At 35.6% G+C, this 20,272-nt stretch overlaps 1 protein-coding gene across 9 annotated transcripts in view; it reads right to left on the reverse strand.

Annotated features, from left to right (window-relative positions):
• Window positions 1–7,439: 7,439 nt before the first annotated feature.
• SLCO1B3 (solute carrier organic anion transporter family member 1B3) overlaps window positions 7,440–20,272 on the reverse strand; it is an 85,216-nt gene continuing 72,383 nt past the window's right edge. For all 9 annotated transcript variants that reach the window (XM_025455284.3, XM_035707346.2, XM_035707347.2 and 6 more), the window contains 3 exons: window positions 15,240–15,304; window positions 12,298–12,415; window positions 7,440–9,073 (listed from right to left, as the gene is read on the reverse strand). In XM_025455284.3, the coding sequence (XP_025311069.2) occupies window positions 8,860–9,073; window positions 12,298–12,415; window positions 15,240–15,304 (397 nt within the window). In that variant the 3' untranslated portion in view covers window positions 7,440–8,859. The remainder of the gene's footprint in view (window positions 9,074–12,297; window positions 12,416–15,239; window positions 15,305–20,272) is intronic.

Genomic DNA, 20,272 nt, shown 5'->3' on the forward strand with positions numbered 1-20,272 from the left:
GGTGTGTGTACCTGATGGGGGTGCTAACTAAGCGTAGTCTGTAGAATTTAAGTAGAATTCAAATTGGCATCATTTCATTAGGGTGAATAAATATACATACAGAAACAACTACAGAACAACAAATAATAGCACAGTGTAATTTCCAACACTATGGATATATAATAGGTCACTGAGTAATCAGAGTTTATACAAAAGCTTCCCATTCAGATCTGGTGGGAAATGATGCCTTCAGATTGATAAAGAGAAAGAAAGAAAAAAAAAAAAACAGCCCTAATTGAGGGAAGAATAGAAGCAAATAATGTGGTAATTTGTCCTTTATTGTTAACTACAGATATATTGGCAGATATAATTGGTAATCTCTTTCCAACAATAACAACAACAACAATAGCAGCAACAACGAAAGAAAGCTTTCTGAGGATATAATTTGTGCTCTTTTTTTCTTTTTTCGTCCTTCCTGAATGAGGGATATTAGACCTTGAGGAGCAGCAGCCAACCCAGAACCAAAAGGCAAAAGGCAGAAGAAGGCGGACACCTGGGTAGCTCAGTGGTTAAGCGTCTGTTTTTGGCTCAGGGCATGGCTCCAGAGTCCTAGGATCGAGTCCCTCATCGGCCCCACCTCGAGGAACCTTCTCCTGTCTCTGCCTCTCTCTGTGTATCTCTCATGAATAAATGAATAAAATCTTTTTTAAAAAGGCAGAGGAATGAAGACATTTGAGGAAGGTGGAACAGGAAGACAGCTAGAACCTGACTACCTGATACAGTGCTGAACACCTGCACTAGCAGAATCAGGGCTAAGTTTTGTGGAGTATTAAGCTTCTAAAACAAGAGGATAGTTTATATAAGAAAAAAAAATCAAAATTATTAGTACAAAATAAGGTCAAAAGGAATATTTAGAATGAAAACAAATACCACAAATTTGATGTAATATGCTTTAGGCCATAATCATGATATAAAAAAAAAACCCTACTGCAAACATTATAGTTAAATAAGAAATATTAAAAGCTTTCCTGGTAAGTTGGGAGTGAGGAGATAATGCTTGTTATAATCATTTCTACTTAACATTATACCCAATGTCCTCATCATTGGATGAGGAGAAACAGGGAAACAGGAGGGGGGAAAAAAGAATCAAAATTTGTAAGGATAAGAAAAGAAAAAGTAGGGACACCTGGGTGGCTCAGTGGTTGAGTGTCTGTCTTTGGCTCAGGGTGTGATCCCGGGATGCTGGGATCAAGTCCTACATTGGGCTCCCCACAGGGAGTCTGCTTCTCCCTCTGCCCATGTCTCTGACTCTGTGTGTGTGTGTGTGTGTGTGTCTCTCATGAATAAATAAATAAAATCCTTAGAAAAAAGAAAGCAAAAAAAAGTAAAATCATCAGTGCCAAGTTGTGTAAGCAGAAAATACAAAAGTTACTACAGATAAACTGTCCAAATTAATAAGTGTATTATAACTGATCTCTGGATACACAAAATCAAATGTAGTTTTTCATATTTCAATTGCAGCTAGGAAATTATGTTAGTAGAACATACTATGTAGTGTAGCATCCCAAAAAACCACACACTGAAATCATAGAAATAAATCTCACAGCAAGTATCCATCCAAGACATCTATCCTCAAAACTACAGGGGAGTACCCAGAGAAATAAAGACCTGTATCATGCTTGTTGACTAAAAGATCTAATATTGTAAGGATGTCAGTTCTTCTGAAATTTATCTACAGATTTAGTGAAATCTCAAACAAAATCCCAGTACTTTTTGAAATGAGAACATTGACAAGATATTTTGTCCTTTACATGGAAATATAAAGGGCCAATGCAATTTTGAAGATGAAGGAAGAAGCCAACCACCAGATATTAAAATCTATAAAATTAAATTAATTAAGGCAATGTGGCATGGGCCACCTGTCTCCCATTCTAGGTGCCACCCACTCTTCCTGGTGCCTGCTGGTGCCACTCTCTCTCTCTCTCTTGCCATCTTCATACAGAATCCAACACTATGTGCTGCATTGCTCTCCTACCTGGAAACCCTTCTGAAGTCCAACACCTCACATCAGACCTCTGTCCTGCTTCCTCCCCAGGGATATCTTCTCCCTATTCAGGTTCTGACACCCATGCCAGGTTGCCCCGTGTGTTCTTGTCCTCTTTACCCCTGTGATGGCTAATGTTACATGTCAACTTCACTAGGCCAGAGTATCCACATATTTGGCCAAAGATTATTCTAGATGTTCCTCTAAAGTTTTTTTTTTTTTTTTTTATGAGATTAACATTTAAACCATAGACTTTGAGTTAAGTAGATTTTCTTCCATGGTGTGGGTGAGCCTCAACCTATCAGTTGAATATAAAAAGACTAACTTCTTTTTAGTCTTAATTTTTAGAAGAGGAAATTCTGCCCGCAGACTGTCTCTGGACTTAAACTGCAGCATAAACCCTTTCCTGGGTCTCAAAATTGCTTGCTTAATATCTATGTATAGTCTATTGATTTTGTTCCTTTGGAGAACACTGACCAATAATCCTTCCTTGGATTCCAGCACCCATGCTGATCTATCCCGCTTCTGGATACTCTCCTAACACTGCTTGAGCTCTTGGGCTTCTCCATGTTACTCAGTTCCCTGTAGTTCCTCTCAACAGCTAACCTTTTCTCCCATCTACCCACATACCTACTTGCTTGGCCGCATCTAACAGCTCAGGATTGAATTATTCAGTTAGAAAAAAGAAAGACAAGACCACAGGAAGAAAAGAGAAGGGAAGGAAAGGGAAAAGGAGAAAGGGAAAGACACAATTGAAAATTTGATAAATCTTGGAAAATGAATATTATATTGGCAACATATATCTATTGTAGAGTAAACGCATAATGCCAATTATATTTTCACACTAAGTTTACTTATGTCTAGGGTTAGATTAATAAATGCTATTACAGAACATTTTGGCCTTGAAACTTAAGTTGACTTCATATTATCTGCTCTAGATAGAGACAAAGAGTATTTTATTGACTAAATATCTAAAATGTTTTTTGGTTTGTTCAACCATGTAGCGAATGCAGGAAATCCTGAAAGTGATTTTAAAATGTATGATTTCTGTATCTAATTTTTAAATCTACTATTCAATTTGTGGATCCAACAAACAACTGTCTGAATTGGTTATTTTCGTTGTTTTTTAAACAACACATTTACTTTACTTTTACTTTTTCTCAATGCTACAGCCTGGTTAATATATGTATATACACAACTCATACAAGACAAAAATTACAGAAATGGCCCAAGTAGTGCCCAGAGCTCTGTTAGAAATAGTGCTACTGAACTAAAACCTGGTGAGTGATAAAAGCTAAGCAGGAAATCTTTTTGCAATTGGCCCTAAGAAAAATTTAAACAAATATTACTTAAAAACAAAATTAAAAAAAATCACAAGACTCTTGTAGCACTGACGTGTTTAATTTCTGTTAAAGTCAACTTACACATAAAATTATAATCTAATCCCAATGATATGTCAAGCTTGCTAAATTCAAAAGATATCTTTCACCAATATCATTTTTGAGAAGTAAATGATAGCGATATAAGTTACTTGAAGGGGAGAAAAGATGGGGTGGGGAGGAGGAAGTGAGAGAAAGACATATATCCTTGCCATCAGTAAAGATATACCTTTTTTAGAATAGGCTAATATGTGGAAAAGATACTTATGTGGCTTTCTCATGAGTGGAAAAGCACATTGTTTTCATAATTGTGTATGTTTCTTTAGGACATGGAAGAAAAATCACTTGCAGACCTAATGTATTAGACACCTAATAACTTCTAACAAGTTCACTACATTGGATATGTTTATGCGGTCACTCAAAATATCAGATGTATTTGCAAGATTACACCTTTTCTTCCACCTTCATCTTTAATGGCATTATTTGTTATTTGCCCAATCAATTGTTGAGAACTCATATCATAAAAGATCATATTAAAAATATGGGAGATATTGCTAGGACAACATCACTAGAACTCTTTATGCAAAGGTGCTAAGGATAAATATTTTATATCAAAGGAATAAAAGTGAGACTTCTAGTGTCAGTTCAGGCATGCACAGAACAGGAAAGGTGTCACACCCACAACCTCACAATTAGAGAATGCAACTTATAACTTTTCTCAAAGTGATCAATGAACCAATATTAATGGGCAAGCAGCTAACTGGAAACCTGGAGAAGGAAAGGCTCCTTCAGAGAGAAAAAAGAACTTGGATATTTACTCCCATGGGGCAGAAGCCACTCAATGCCATATAAGTTTGTAGAATGATTTAGTTAGAAATATTTAACAGGTAGCTAAAGATCAAGCATGGGTTGGCATGTGAAACTTCTGAAGGTGGCAGACAGAAGGGAGTTTACACCGCTTGCAGCCCCACCAGGCAGTCTTAGGGAAGATTAGAGAGAATCTTGAAAAAGCATGATTGGTGCTAGCTGTAGGAAAACAGAAACCACTGCTCAAATTCTACTCAGATCAGTACCTCTCTATCCCCCTAAGTAACAACAGCCTTTCTTTTCAGTGGGGAAGGGTAACAAAAACTGTAGCTTAGGGGTATTGATGAAAACTCTTGCAATTGAGAAGGGAAGCAAGAAAGAAAAGCTTCACTCCTGTGGGAGGGGCAGGTCACCCCCAAGACCCAGGTTCAGAGAGCCTATCTCAGTTTCTTGTTACCATGGTAACAAGCATCTGGTAAAAATTAGAGTGGAATATATTTGGGAGAACTGCAAGAGACTGATTGTTTCTGGTAACAGGCAAAAGGAAGAACCAAATCCATGTAGGGAGTAGACCTCCAAACACAGGTTGTCTAGAGGAATTTGAAGCCCTTTGTACATTGAGGGTTAACTATAGCAACAACAAACTTCAAACCTAGCTCTACTCTTGATACAAACCCCATGCTACAGTCCTAGCAGAAGGAAAGATGCACTCATCTACAAATGTAGAAAATATTTACCTCAGAGTTGACTGTCCTATAATACATTTATGGCCTTCAACAAAAAATTAGGACACAACAAAACCAATAAAACACACAGTCTGAATAAACAAATCAGTCTCAGAACCAAACTCAATATTACACAGATTATTAGACAAATTATTAGACAGGATTATTAAACAAATGAAGACATTTTTTAGGGGCATCTGGGTGGCTCAGTCAGTTAAGCATCCAACTCTTTATTTGGGCTCAGGTCATGACCTCAGGGTCATGAGATCTAGACCTGCTTCAGGCTCTGTGCTCAATGGGGAGTCTGCTAGGGATTCTCTCTCCTTTTTCCCTCTGCCCCATGCTCTCTCTCTTAAAGTAAAAAAAAAAAAAAAGACATTTTTAAAATAAATGTGACTGAAATGAAATTTTTTGCAGAAGTTTTAAATGTATAGAACCATTATTAATATCAATCCTCCACATAGACCAAAGATATTTTGGTGTTTATAATCTTGTTTTTCTGTGACCTTTTCTCTTATTCTCTGAATATCCTTGTTCTTTATTTCCACTATCAAACACCTGCTTTTCAAAAAAACATTGGGATTTCACTCACACTGTAAAATGAATGATAATATGTGATCTCTTCCAATTGGAAAGAAGATCAATTCTTAACTCAAAAGAATAAGCTTCTGGGACACCTGGGTGGTTCAGCGGTTGAGCGTCTGCCTTTGGGTCAGAGCATGATCCCGAGGTCCAGGGATTGAGTCCCGCATTGGGCCTGCTTCTCCCTCTGCCTATGTCTCTGCCTCTCTTTCCCTGTTTCTCATCAATAAATAAATAAAATCTTAAAAAAAAAGAATAAACTCCTAATGACAGAACTTGGGGCAACCTCAATTTTAACAGTGGGGATTGGTTTAAAGTAAAAGATCTATCCATAGGTTAGCGGTCAGGAATGCTTCACAGTGTTGCTGCTTTCATAATGTCTTCAAATTGTTTGTTTGTTTGTTTGTTGTAATTAATTCTCAATAATTTTGTGTTGGTAAAATCTCCAGAAATATGGATGTTGAAATTGAAGCAAAGAGATGAAAATAGTCCCTGTAAATGAGAGACATTCTTATTCTATAGTAATATTAATTAGAGTGTATGTGTTTAAATGCCTATCTCTCCACCACTTAGGAGGGCTCCCAAAGGGCAAAGACTCTGTTTCATAAATGTTTTTATTTTCTGTGCTTAACACATAGATGGCACTCAAAAGACACTTTTTAACATTTTAAAATGTATTTTTTTATTTTAAAATATAAAAAAAAACAAACTTCAAAACATCTGAAGCCCTCACTCCCTATCCAATGACCTTAACGAAGCTTTTAAAAATTTTGCATGCATGTTGTTTTCAGTTCTTATTTATAACTTTCACATTTTTATGAATGGAATTTTTTGGAGTTCTTTTATTCATTTACTCATTCATTCATTCAAAAGTAATTGCTAAAGCACCTACTTTGTGTCAAGCACCAGCCAACTGCTGGGAAGAAAATAGATAGGTAAAATGAATTCAATTCCTACTTTCCTAGAGTTTATGACTGGTGGCAGAGACTGATTTTTAACAAGTAATCAAAAATAAATGTAAAATTACTCTTTCGCTAAGTGCTATGTTGCTACAAATATAATTGGAGAGTTTTTAAGCAGTGAAGAAGTCGGAGACATTGAAGGAATGGCAATTGAGCCTAGAACTGAATGCTGAGAAGCAGTTAATTTAATGGGAAAAAGACGATTTTCAGAAGGAAGAACTATCATAGTCCAAGGTTCACTTCATGAAAATGGATGGGAACATGAAGACATGGTGCAAATAAAGAATCTTCAGTCCTTATACTCAAATTTTTCTTCATAGCAGGAAGCCATTCTGCCACTAAATCTCTAATGCTTCTTTTCTAAGTCTGATTTCCTGTTCAAAAATATCAGATTTCCTACATTGGTGCTTTAGTTTGTCTTCCAATCCTCTACCTTTTTTCATAATTTGCTTCTTTGTCTTTTTCCTCCACATTTTCACAGATTCTAAAATGTAACTTCTTTATTATTGATTTGGTTTTTTTGTCACTGTCCTCCCTTAACCTTATGCAATATATGTTTTAATTATACTCTTGCTTTATTTTGCATCCTTGCAAACTTTCCTTATCTTATTCGTGTATCTGCTGAATTCCCACCCCTTTGCTTCCTCCTAGGATTTATATTCCTGTTTATAAATGCCATTGAATTAAGGATTAATATTTGTTCTGTATTCTTGCATTCTGAAGTAGATCAAATAATCTGAGGCATATGTTTTAATGTTCTTTTCCTTCACTGTACATATCACATTTATAAATATAAATTTATTCTTTTATTTTATATTACTTTATAACATTCAATAATTTAATGTAATGTTCTTTTCCTGTAAAGTGTAAGCTCTGTGAGATAATGCCCTTTGTTTTCTTTGCTATATTTCATTTTGCCTGAAAGATATTTGACACTCAATAATTGTTGAAAAAATAAATATTCAAGACATAGCCTTTATTTTTTTACAATGTTTTAAAAATAGCTTTATAATTTTCTCTACTTTTTGAGACAAGATTCCATCAAACTTGTAATATAGTAACCTAGCATGTTGGGGTTTTTTTTTCCAAATATCTGCACATGGGAGTAATGAATCCTTTTTCAGGGCTACAGCTTGAGAATAGTTTAATGTATAATGCCTAGGCTAATTTTCAGATTCTCGCAAGCATTCATATTACATGACTTTGCTATACTCAGGAATATCTTCTCCTATCCTGTATGTCTTTATCAGGGGCTCTATACAGATATTTTTTTAAGATGTCCAGTTTGCACAACAAATGTTTTGAATCATAATCTCTGGGGTGGGTGGACTATTGGTTTCTTTCAAAACAAGAAGTTTCACAGGTTATTCTAATGCCAGAAAGTATCTTTTAACCTATTGAGTTTAAAAACTACAAGTTTTAGCAGTCAGTATAAAAGCTGTGGTCATTTAACAAATAAAATATTCAAATATTTGTTCTTATCCATTCCCCTCTTGTCCTATTTGTGGGGATGTGAAAGCTGTCTCTTGGTGCACCAAAAACAAACACACACACACACACACACACAAATATGCAATTGAGAAACAGTTGGTAAATTATCTGGTACAGACTCCATGTCTTCCAGGGAGCAGACAAATGGAATAAAGACATATTTTTAAATAGACTTTGCTTTCTCAAGTTAATGTCAGTTTTCTTAATCCACTTCCATGGGCCTGAAAGAAACTTAACACATTCCTTAATATGTTGTTTGACAATCATATCTTGCAAATTCTGAATTATGTCTATTTTTTCACTAGTATTTTAATGAAAGGTTGGAAGAAGATTCATCATGGATTCCTTGTCACACAATTTCAAATTAAAAATTAATAAGGTCTGACTTAATACATGACTTGACTTGACTTAATGACTTAATACATGAATAACAGATATCATGTTAGTATAAAGATCCCATCATACTGACTTCATGCTTGGGCCAAACTGGCTTTAAGAAAAGGTATTAGGCTTTTCTCCTTATTTAGGTTATAAATTTCTCTCCTCCCTTTTTTCCCTTCTATCCATTTTCTAGTCACTGGTTTTATTCAGGTAACTGAGCAAATATTTTTTTCTTTTATTATATAATGACCATACCTCTCACTTTAAATTTGTATGGATCATGTGTCCTAATCTTCACGTCAAAGGCAGAGCCATGCCATAAGCAATGCATACTGTCATTCCTTTTCATTTATAGTCTGTTTCATTACCTCAAATTTATAGTGATTCACTGTACCATCATAACGGTGGGGGAACTGTTAATGAAGGACCAAGAACTGCTCAAAATACCATCCTACTAAATTAATATAATGTTGGTTTGAAACATGGCAACCTAATTGTTTTTTCTCCCCTTACATATGTGTCTCATTGTCTTCTCTGGCAGAAGGTACAAAATATCCGTCGTTATTTAAGGATTCTAAATTTGCTTCATTCGTATCTTTTCTTCCATTTTCTGATGCCTTGGTATCTTTTCCTTGATATATTTTCTTCATAGTGATAATTAATACAGCATGTAAAGTAAGTGAGGCAAATTTTAAGCTCTCAATCAAGCTCAAGAAGGTATTTCTGTGAAAAGAGAAAAAAGTCAATTTTCATTTTAAAGTATTTAGAACAATATACACTGTTATTCTCCAGTATGCAGAAGATCTTAAAAGAAAAAAAAATGATGTTTGAAATTATACATAAAAATAGTAAGGCAGCAATTCTAGTGATTCTTTTTATTGACACAGATGGAACTTTTGAATTATTTTAAAAGGAATATTAAGCCACAGAAACTAAGGGTAATTAACGATCTACCCAAATGCTTCCCATAAAAGTAAGGTATATTTGGGATGCTTAAATTTCTCAAAGACAGATTAGTTTATGTGTAATGGAAAAAGATTTTTTTCTTTTTAAATTTTTTTAATTTAAATTCAATTTGCAACATATAGTTTAACACCTAGTGCTCATCCCATCAAGTGCCCTCCTTATGCCCGTTACCCAGTCACCCCATTCCTCCACTCTCCTCCCCTTCTGCAACCGTTTGTTTGTTTCCCAGAGTTAGGAGTCTTTCATGGTTTGCCTTCCTCTCTAATTTTTCCCCACTCAGTTTCTCTCTTTTTTCTTATAATCCGTTTCACTATTTCTTATATTCCACATATGAGTGAAACCATATGATGATTGTCTTTCTCTGATTGACTTCTTTCACTCAGCCTAATACCCTCCAGTTCCATCCACGCCAAAGCAAATGGTGGGTATTCATCCCTTCTGATGGTTGAGTAATATTCCATATTCCATATATGGAAATATATATATATATATATATATATATATATATATATATATATACCCCACATCTTCTTTACCCATTCATCTGTTGAAGGACATTGTGGCTCCTTCCACAGTATGGCTATTGTAGACATTGCTACTATGAATACTGGAGTGCAGGTGTCCCGGTGTTTCACTACATCAGTATTTTTGGAGCAGATACCTAGTATTGCTATTGCTGGGTCATATGGTAGCTCTATTTTTAGCTTCTTGAGGGGCCTCCACACTGTTTTCCAGATTGGCTGTGCCAGCTTGCATTCCCATCAACAGTGCAAAAGGATTCCCCTTTCCCCACATCCTCTCCAATATTTGTGGTTAATGGAAACCGATTATAAAGGAAATGAATTGACTGTAAGATCATCAAACTAAATCTATTTAGATAGGAGCCGAAGTTTAGCTTATAGGCTAAATGCAGTCCAAACAACTGTTACCATGTGATCTACTGGAAGTTTTTAATGAAACTGTATTAAATTACCTAGCACACATGGTCAATTCTTGTGATTCTCAGCTTTGGTTTCACATTAGAATCATCCAAGGAGATTTTAAAAATCCTGTGCCCAGGCCACCTCTGAACAATTAAATAAAAAATTCTGAAGATGGGATGCAGAAATTTGTATTTTTTAAAGCTCCTCAGATGATTATAATGAGCAAGAAAGATTGATAATCACTGACCTAGGGGCTTAGGAAGCACTTACTCATCTAATGACACAGTTAACTAAATGTTGAAAAGCTTTGTGCAAAAAAAACAAACAAACAAACAAACAAAAACAAACCTCGAACAATTATTAGGTTTAGTTGAAGGTGAATGGAATTATATAATTTTGAGCTGTTTAGACTTACATAATGTTGTAGTGTAGCAAAAATAATGAAATAATTATTTTAAAACTTCAAATATATTGGTCTCATCCTTGAGTTATGTCAAACAGTTCTACCCCAATGTTAAACTTTTCAGAATTTCTATTGAAAATAGGGAAACTACTATGCACTTTTGGTTATGTGACTATTGCTTAGAGGTGGTTGGAAAGGCACAAACTATGACAGAAGGTCATCTGGTTGGGATCATATAGCATGTAGCTTTTGCAGACTGCCTTCTTGTACTTAGTAATATACATTTGGATTTTGTCTTGTCTTTCTGTAGCTTGACAGCTCAATTCTTTTCTTTGCTGGAAAGTATTGTGTTGTGTGAATGTACCACAGTTTGTTTACCCATTTACCATGGAAGAACATCTCAGTTGCTTGATTTATCTGACAATTATGAAGAAAGCTGCTATAGACATTTATGGGCAGATTTTTGCGTGGGCATAAGTTTTCAGCTTATTTGGGTAAATACCTAGGAGCAATTACTTCACTATATCATCAGCCTATGTTTAGCTTTATAAAAACCTGTCAGGGTCTTCCAAAGTGACTGAATCATTTTGCATGCCCACCAGCAATGAAAATGATTTCCTGTTGTACCACATCTTGCCAGCATTGGTATTTTTTTTAAGAGCTCTTTATATATTCAGGACACTTGTGTTTTGTTATAAGTTACAAGTTCTTTTCTAATTTATCTTTTCCTTTTGAACTTGCTTAAGTTTTATGACACAGAGTTTTAAAAATATTTAATCATTTTTTTCTACTGTGGTTTTAGAAGTTTGGGTTGTACTGAGAAACACATTCCCACTTCCTAGATAATTAATGTATTTCTACCACAATTTTTCCTAATACTTGTAGTTTCATATTGTAAATGTATGTGTTTGATTAATCTTCAATTAAGTTTTTTAAGGTTAAGATACCTTTGCAACTTTTTTTTTCCCATATAACCATCCAGTTATTTCTCTATGAACAGAAGAATATAGAAACAATGGTTTTTTTCCCATTGGCCTATATCCAGATCCCCAGCATCATTTTGTGTCTTCTTAGGGAAGCCAGAAGCTCTTTGAATATAGTTTGAATGTAGTTTTTTTTAGTATTAGAAGAGATTTTAGAAACAACAAAAAAATTTTAGTACAAATCCCAGATTTTTTTGTTATTCGCTGTATGATTTTCAACAAGTTGAAAGACTCTTTGAGTCTTTGAGTCTTTGTTTCTTCATATTTAAGGAAAAGGAGAAAACTATCCATCTCCTGCAGTTCCTAAAACTTTTGAAATGAGATACCATGTTGCCTGGTACAACATTAAATGCAAAGTTCATTAAATGGTGGCTATAATAATTATTATTTTTTTAAAAGATTTTATTTGTTTATTCATGAGAGAACAGAGAGAGAGAGAGAGAGAGGCAGAGACACAGGCAGAGGGAGAAGCAGGATCCATGCAGGGAGCCCGACGTGGGACTCGATCCCGGGACTCCAGGATCATGCCCTGGGCTGAAGGCAGGCACTTTAACTGCTGAGCAACCTTGGTGTCCCTATAATTATTATTAAACTGAAAATGACATTTCACTTTTTAGGAATTAATATAGTCAAAGGAAAAATCAATTAATAAATATATTTATGACAACTTACCCATATAATGTAGAATTATACATCCTGCAAAACCCTGGCTTCCCACAGCTGCTGGTCGACCACTTCATACATGCTCTATCAATCAGAGCCCCAAAATATATAGGAGCTGGAATTCCTCCTACAACATGAGTTGAAAAAAAGATTGATCCAAGGAAGAGGTTGCAAACATAACTGGGTGATATTCCATATTGATACATTTTAGATTAAGTAAAAGAAAATTTGGAACATGCTTCCATTGTTTCAACCTACATTTACTCCAGAATCAAGACTGTTAGGAAACTCAAAGGCTCAAATCACGTATAATATAGATAGATACCTGCTACCTAACTCAACCTGCCAACACATATAGAAAAGAGAAGAGGGACCATTAAATGCCTATATACTCTGTTCTTATAATTACCAATCAACTTAAGTGTAACTGGTGAAAAGGAAAATGTTGTCAGGAAAACATGGAAGTTATGTTGGTTCATAAGTAATTTTTCTAGGTGAGGAGAGCTGAAAGAGTGGGAGTAGAATTACAACTTCACAGAGAAAGGAAAAACCTCTCAGCTCAAATACTGCAAAGTCAGAAGAGTTTCCAACCCCATTTTAAAGAAAATTAGAAAGTGAATGCCAGCCACCACTAGCACTGCTTCCCTGGAGAAGTACAGGCCCAGCCTCACAGAATACTAGGTTCTTAGCAGGTTGTCCTTCTTTTTTGACTCAGAGCTCCATTTCCACCTTCTTGGTGTCATCAGAGCCCACAATCCTGCATTTTCTCCCCATGGATTGTGCACATTTTTAAAACTTCCCTAAAGCAGTGTGTGTTAGGGCCTGTGGCTGAATTTTGTTTCTGTTAATATTCTAATCATAATGTTGCCTGGGTGTCTAGTAGTCTGTGCCTAACACAATTTTTATCTGTAGTCTATAATTTTTCAAAATGCAAAACTTTTTAAAAACACATATATTGCCTTATAGCAGAAGTACACATCTGCTCTTACTGTTATTTTAATAAACTTTTTGATAAACTCCTAGCTCTAAGCATTGGTAATTTGACCAAAATTTCAGAGACATGCTAGTAGAGATCTATATTGCATATGGTAGAACTGAAGTGTCATGATTTTACTTTGTTCTTTTTGTATTTTATTGAATGCCTTTCAATTTTTATTTTGTTACATAAAAAATGGTGGTGTTTCATATTTTGAAATTTTAATGATTCCATTTACTTTTAATTAGTCTTAACTTTTTGAGCGTGAGAAATCTGAAATGACAAAAAAAAAAAAACAAACTGGTGTCTGGGGCCACACATATCTGAGGAAGACTGGTACTGAGAAAATGGGTGAGAAATTTGCAGCTTTCCACCCTTTGAAAAATGAAAAATATATGCCAATAATTTGTTTTCCCATATAATGCCATTGGTTTGGCCAAACTTAATGCATTAAATGCTATAGGTAACCAACTTGGTCTTAAGTCATTGCTAGAATTTTAGAACTTCAAATACTCTATTTTCCAAATATCCTTTTCGGTTTAATATAGACTTCCCACAATTTATGCATGTGTTGTATTCAAGACAACTATTTGTAAATTGAAAGTTTGCTAGACAGCATGTATTTTTTCCAAAAAGCAGTTAGGTTCTACTGTGGCATATATATTGGACATATCAAAATAGTAAGCTCACATTTAGGATGGCAAAATTCCTTTCTTTCTCTTTTACGTCACTAGGAGAATTTCTTTTAGTCTCAGTTTTATTTCAGCATCTAAGGGGGAGTTCTAGTTCCCCCACATTCTATTTTCATCTGCTAGCTTCTGTGGCCTAGCTTATAGGATACAATCTTCATTGTATCTGGAAGCAAGGAACTGCCAGGACAGACAGAGCTGCAGGTTAAAGAAAGACAATAAAGAAGGCTGGTATGAGAACTGGAGTGGAATCATGCAGCACCTCCATCTTCTTCTCTCCAAATTCTTTATATTTCCTCTTTTTACCTTTGAGGATCTGTGGCCTTCCCCCCAAATATACTTCTTGGACAACTTCTCCATTGCAATAAGCCATAGAGTTATGCTTCTTTCTTTTGCTTCTAAGGATCCCAGGGATTGATCCCTCCCACTTCCTTTTCCTTCTGCCATCAGTGGTTGCCTCCAAACCATGGTCAATCTTCCACCCCAATCCCTAGATGAATGATACTCTTTTCTTACTTCCCAGGAATAAGCATATTATGTGAATAGGTCTTACAAAGGAGCATAGGAGTTAGGCTAGAAGTTGTCGAGCTAACAACAGAAATCTCTGTGGTATAAATGGCAAATAACAATGAAAAAAGGATGATTTCCTAAATCTTGTACTAATCACCTCATTTGAATATTTAGAAATAGGACTCTTACCTCTGGAGTCTACAGCCCTACTCTTTAACAATAAAAAGCACAATTTCCTGAGCTTGCTTTCATTCGGAACACTTCCTTAGTCTAAGATGCTCAGTGCTACACTTTAGTTCTCATTTCCTCTTGCATTTTTAACTTCTGGTAAAGGTTAGCTTCCCCAACCCTAGAGAAGTGGGCAGAGGGAAATAAGTCCACTTATTTCACACAATCTCAGCTTGACTAGATTCCCAGGCCTTCCAAGCTATTTTGGGCATTACCTTCTTAATCTAGAAGGAAGGCCCTTCACTCTGCCTATGGGAAGTAAAATTCCTAAGTCTGAAAGTAGAAAAACTTTGAATATAACCTATGTTTGTGTTAGAAAGAGAGTAAAACAAATATGATGACTTCTTATTCAAGATTGACTTTAACCAGAATTAATGATCAAATTCTCTTTTTAGTTTTTCTCTCTTATTTTTTTATTACAAAATAACAATTATTGTTAATTATACCTTTTAAAAAATTTCTTGTGATTGGAAATTAATTACATTCAGTCTGTGAGCTTTGATATGAAAATTTATATCTTAAATTTTTAATCTGTATATTTAGCATACCTAATGCTCGTATAGTTAGTGAATGGAAACCCACCGCAAGGGATTTCAGTTCAGGTTGAACATTTCTGAAATAAGATAAAGGTGAAGACACATTAAACATCTCCAAAATTCCAAACCAAGTTAAATATTAAAACACTTCTCAGTGGCATTGTCCTTCATGATCAGATGAAAACCCTCAACTGAATGGCTGACATTATTTCAAGTTATATTTTCAGTTGTTTTAAAAGGCAAATAGCTGAGTGATAAGTTATTCTTCTCTTATTTATTCAATATATTGAGATTTCAAGATGGTTTAACATTTTCACATTTGATACTTTGAAATCCTATGAGTTTGTGGTTGGAACAGACTGTATCATGCCTATCAAGAAACAGATCTCATGTGACCCATTCAGTTGACATAGGCCATATGATACAGCGGATACCTTTATTGACGTCTTGGTATGAGAGCTCTTTTACTGTCTTATTTCTGCCATTGCTGCTAACAACAAAGTTCACTACTATGATTCATAAATTGTCAAAAGATACTTGTATTCTAGTGTCTAGTGTATTTAAATATCATTTTAAAGGAAGTAAGCACATTTGTATACTTTCTTAGAAATTGACTCACTCTTGCATTTAGAAATTTGTCTCCATAATTCCTTTTTTCTTTGTTCAAGAAGACAATGACACTACTATATCCTTCTGTGATATCCCTGTGATAGCCTAATACAATCACGTGAAATGAGTTATCCAGTAGCAGTGGCAGGATGGGTAGGAGGTAACTGAGACTCAATAATTCTGTCTCTCTGGAAATATTTGATTAAGTGATACAGAGGTTATTGTTGTTTTTCTTGAGCTAGTTGAATGACTGTATTTGTTCATATAAATGAGTGGAATTAGTCATTCAACATTTACTAAGTGGCCCTAGGATATTTTATGTTGGATCTTGTTCTTGATAAATGACGTTATTTTTTAAAAAAAGATTTTATTTATTCATGAGAGACACACAGAGAGAGGCAGAGACACAGGCAGAGGGAGGAGAAACAGGCAATATAAATGGTGTTTTATATTGACTAAGTGACTTAGAGAAATCATATAACCTCTTTTAGCATTAGTTTCCTGGGTGTTTGGCTATCGCTCCCACATGGTTCAGATCATTCTTAAAAAAAAAAAAAAAAAAAAAAAAAAGATTTTATTTATTTATTTGAGAGAGAGTACAATCTGGGGGATGGGGAGCTACAGGCAGAGGGAGAAGGAGAAGCAGGCTCCCCGCTGAGCAGAGAGACCAATGTGGGATTCTATCCCAGGACCCCAGATCCTGACCTAAGTTGAAGGCACATGCTTAACTGATGGAGCCACCTAGGCACCCTGGTTTAGAAAATTCTTTAATCACATCCAGTGTCTTGCTCCTTTTACATCACTCAAACTCTTCCATTGTGTGCCCTATTCCAGCAAAATCCTTAGATCTTATGTTAGGAATCCCTTCACTTTCTTATTTTTAACAAAGCCTCGCTGCTCCCTGATGGTTGTCTTTCCATGCAACTCTTCCAGTGAGGGCTCTTTTCCTCCCACAGCCTGTACTCTTACTGGGCCTCCCTGTAGGTATCCTTCTTCCTCCTTTTTTTTTTAACCACCTCCAGACCTTAGTGCCTCTGAACAACCTCTAACTCTCCTCAGGACGTGTGCCATCCTAATGTACCATTCTCTAACTTCCTTGCTGCAGTATCTACAGATACTAGTACCTTGACACCACCCCACTCATTCCTTGGAGATTTTAGTACTATGCTCTCTGTCATTTTTTTCCAAAACCATATCTGCCACTTTTTCTTAGTTATTACAGTATAATAATCCATGTGGACCACCATTCAATGCTCTGGCCTCCCAGGTTTCTTGACCTCTACATTCCTTTTGTCTTACCTCACCCACTCCATGGTCATGCCAATCAGTACATACTTTCCTAATTCTCAGTTTTGAGTACTCCTTCATCATAAGCACTTCTTAACTTTTAAATTCACCCTCTCCAATAAATCAACTCTATCAAGCCTCAGCCTTGCAGGGCTCTCAAGGCCCTTGACACCCTCCACCTTATCCCAGGTCATCTCCAGTTTTATGTCCTCACTTATTTCTCACCATATTCTCTCGTTATGATCCCTCCTTTCAAAGACCCTGGGCTTTCTTGTCCTTCTCATTCTTTATTGTCCCAGGTACCAAAAAATGCTTTCATGCAATGCCTGCCTCTTTTGTAGCTGTACTTAAAGAAGTGCTGGCTGGAGAAAATCATTCAAATATTCTGACTAATCTCATTTTAAATTAATAAGAACAAACTATCAGGGCCTCCAATACAATCTGCTCTATTTTACTAGTCCATTTTCCCAGTGTATTTTCCCAGCCTTTGAGTTCCCATTTCTTGATATCACCTCAAACCTCTTCTTTTCCCTCCTCCTTCTTAGGTGATTACCTTGCTTTTTATTGAACAGAAAAAGTAGAAGCAATTAGAATGGAATTTCAATACCCTCGTGTATCATTTTTTTACCCACATAAAAGACATTCCCTTCTATTACAGAGTAAATTCTGTGTACTTGTTCATATCACTTTCCATCTTTCCCTTTAATTGTTCCTCCTCTTTCCTGCACTGTTTCCTTCATCTCTACTGAACAATTCCCATCAGCATACAAGTATGCTATAATATGTAGTATAAACAGAAATCATGAAGTCATACCCCTGCTAACTTACTGTACCTTTTCCCTGCTTTTTTTTTTTTTCTAACACTACAGCACTAATATAAAGAACTTTTTTCCTACTGGGTATCTGCACTTCCCCTTCTTGCATTTTTTTCTTGATCCTTTGCAAAGTAGCCTTTCTTTCCTCCCATCTTTATGCATTATTTTTGTTAAGACTAGTGGTGACTAGTACATAATGAAATCCAATGATTACTTCCTAACTCTTAACTTTCATGACTCACCCTCTTGGTTTTTCTCCAACCTCATGTTTCCTCATTCTCAGTTTTCTTCAATGGATTATCCTCCTATTCTTGGTTTCTGAAGTTATACTATTGGATCTTGGTTCTATAATTTTATTTCTATCTGTACCCAATCCTTAGAAGATCTCAACAGTGCCATGGAATTAAACAACATCTGTATGTTCCTGATTCCAAAATTTATATCTCCAGCTCCAATAGGAGACATCTCAGACTTACAGGGATAGAACAAAGTCTTGCTTCTCCACTTTCTCCAACCTACCCTTCCGCAGTCCTCACAGTTTGTTCAACCGAACCACCATCTTCTCAGAGCTGGGCTAGAACCTTGGGATGATCCTTAAATTTTCTTTCCTACATCCCACATTCAATCCATCAGCAAATCCTATTTTGCCTTAAAAACAGAAGACTGAGGGACACCTGGGTGGCTCAACTGTTAAGTGTCTGCCCTTGGCTCAGGGCATGATCCTGGAGTTCCAGGATAGAGTCCTGCATCAGGCTCTCTGCATGGAGCCTGCTTCTCCCTCTGCCTATGTCTCTGCCTTCTTTCTGTATCTCTCATGAATAAATAAAATCTTAAAAAAAAAAAAACCCAGAAGACTGAGACTCATATCACTTTCTACTTCCTTTACCATCACCATCCTTAATTAAACTCCCATCCTGTGAAGAACTATCAGAGTCTTCTGCTCTCCCTGATTCCATTCTTGCATCCCAAAAACTTGTTCACCACTCAAAAGCCAGTGATCTTCTAATTGGATAAGTCAGTTGTATAATTCTAATGCTCAAATGTCTCTGCCAGCTTCTCAATACAATTAGAATAAACTTCAAAGTTGTGGCCGTGACCCACAGGATGTGTATTTTCTGGACCATACTCTTTATCTGTCCCCAAATCAGCATAGCTTGCATACTCATTTTTTTTTCAGCTTTCTTAGCAAATAACTTTCAATGCACAATATTTGGATTAGTACCGTTTACTTGTCCCCTTTTATATTCTTATGCTGATTTATTTTTCTTCCTAATGCTTAACACTTATATTTTATATATTTACTTGCTTACTTATTTATTGTTTCTTCTCTTAGACCCATCCAGTCCCCCATCTTTCACTGCCACTGGAAACTAGTGAAAGCAGGACCTTTATTGTTTCTGTTCACAGTTTTATCATTAGAACCTAGAATTGGGCCTGCCACACAAAATGAATATATTGAATGAGTGCATATCAGCACTCCTGCTTAGTCTAGTTTTAATAACAGCCTTATGATGTAAATAATGGAAAATCATTAACAGACTGAGGTTTATATTCTTACTCTACAGTCTGCTTCACAAAAGTTTTCTTTCAACAAAATCAAAGGCTGGTGGTGAAAGATAAGTAAATATTTTTGACAAGTGGTTATGTCTATCTTAACCAGTTAATAAGATAAAATATAGATGTCATTAATGATGAAACAATGATGTCCAAACCCTCTTTCACCCTGAAAAAGATTTAAATTAAAAAGCTAAGACTTATTGAGATAAAGCTAATACAGTTTTGAGAGAGGATTTTTCTGATAGCTAGTGAACCTGTAATCTGGCAATTATAGAAGACCTCTTTTTCAGTAGACATTTTATATTAAGGTGGAGATAAAGCTGTGGAATAAATCAGTAAACATAATTTAACAAGATTTAGGTCAGAGTAGAATTAAACAACTATATACTCAGTTTACTCATGTATATTCATTTTTAACAAAGTTTAATGCATTTGTTTTCTTTCCCTTCCAAGTCATGCTGTTGGCTGACAGTGAAATTGTGGTCAACTACATAGGTCTTAAAAGTATAATTTAGATATTAACCCAGGCTATCATATTTATACATGTATATCTTTAAGACCTACATGCAAGTTTTTATATATTTTCATTTTTAGGTAACAAAATAATTAACGTCACCAACAGGGCTTGTGTTATCTACTCCTTTCCTAACTCTCTAATCTTATGTTATAGCCCTCTCATTCTGTATGTTCCAACCAACCAGCTTCTTTTCATTTCTCAAACATTCCATCTCTTTCTGGGCCTCTCAAAGCATTGGCACCTAAACCTTTTTTCTGTAC

The sequence above is a fragment of the Canis lupus genome, chromosome 27 (assembly GCF_003254725.2).
Source record: "Canis lupus dingo isolate Sandy chromosome 27, ASM325472v2, whole genome shotgun sequence".
In the NCBI taxonomy this organism is placed as follows: Eukaryota; Metazoa; Chordata; class Mammalia; order Carnivora; family Canidae; genus Canis; species Canis lupus.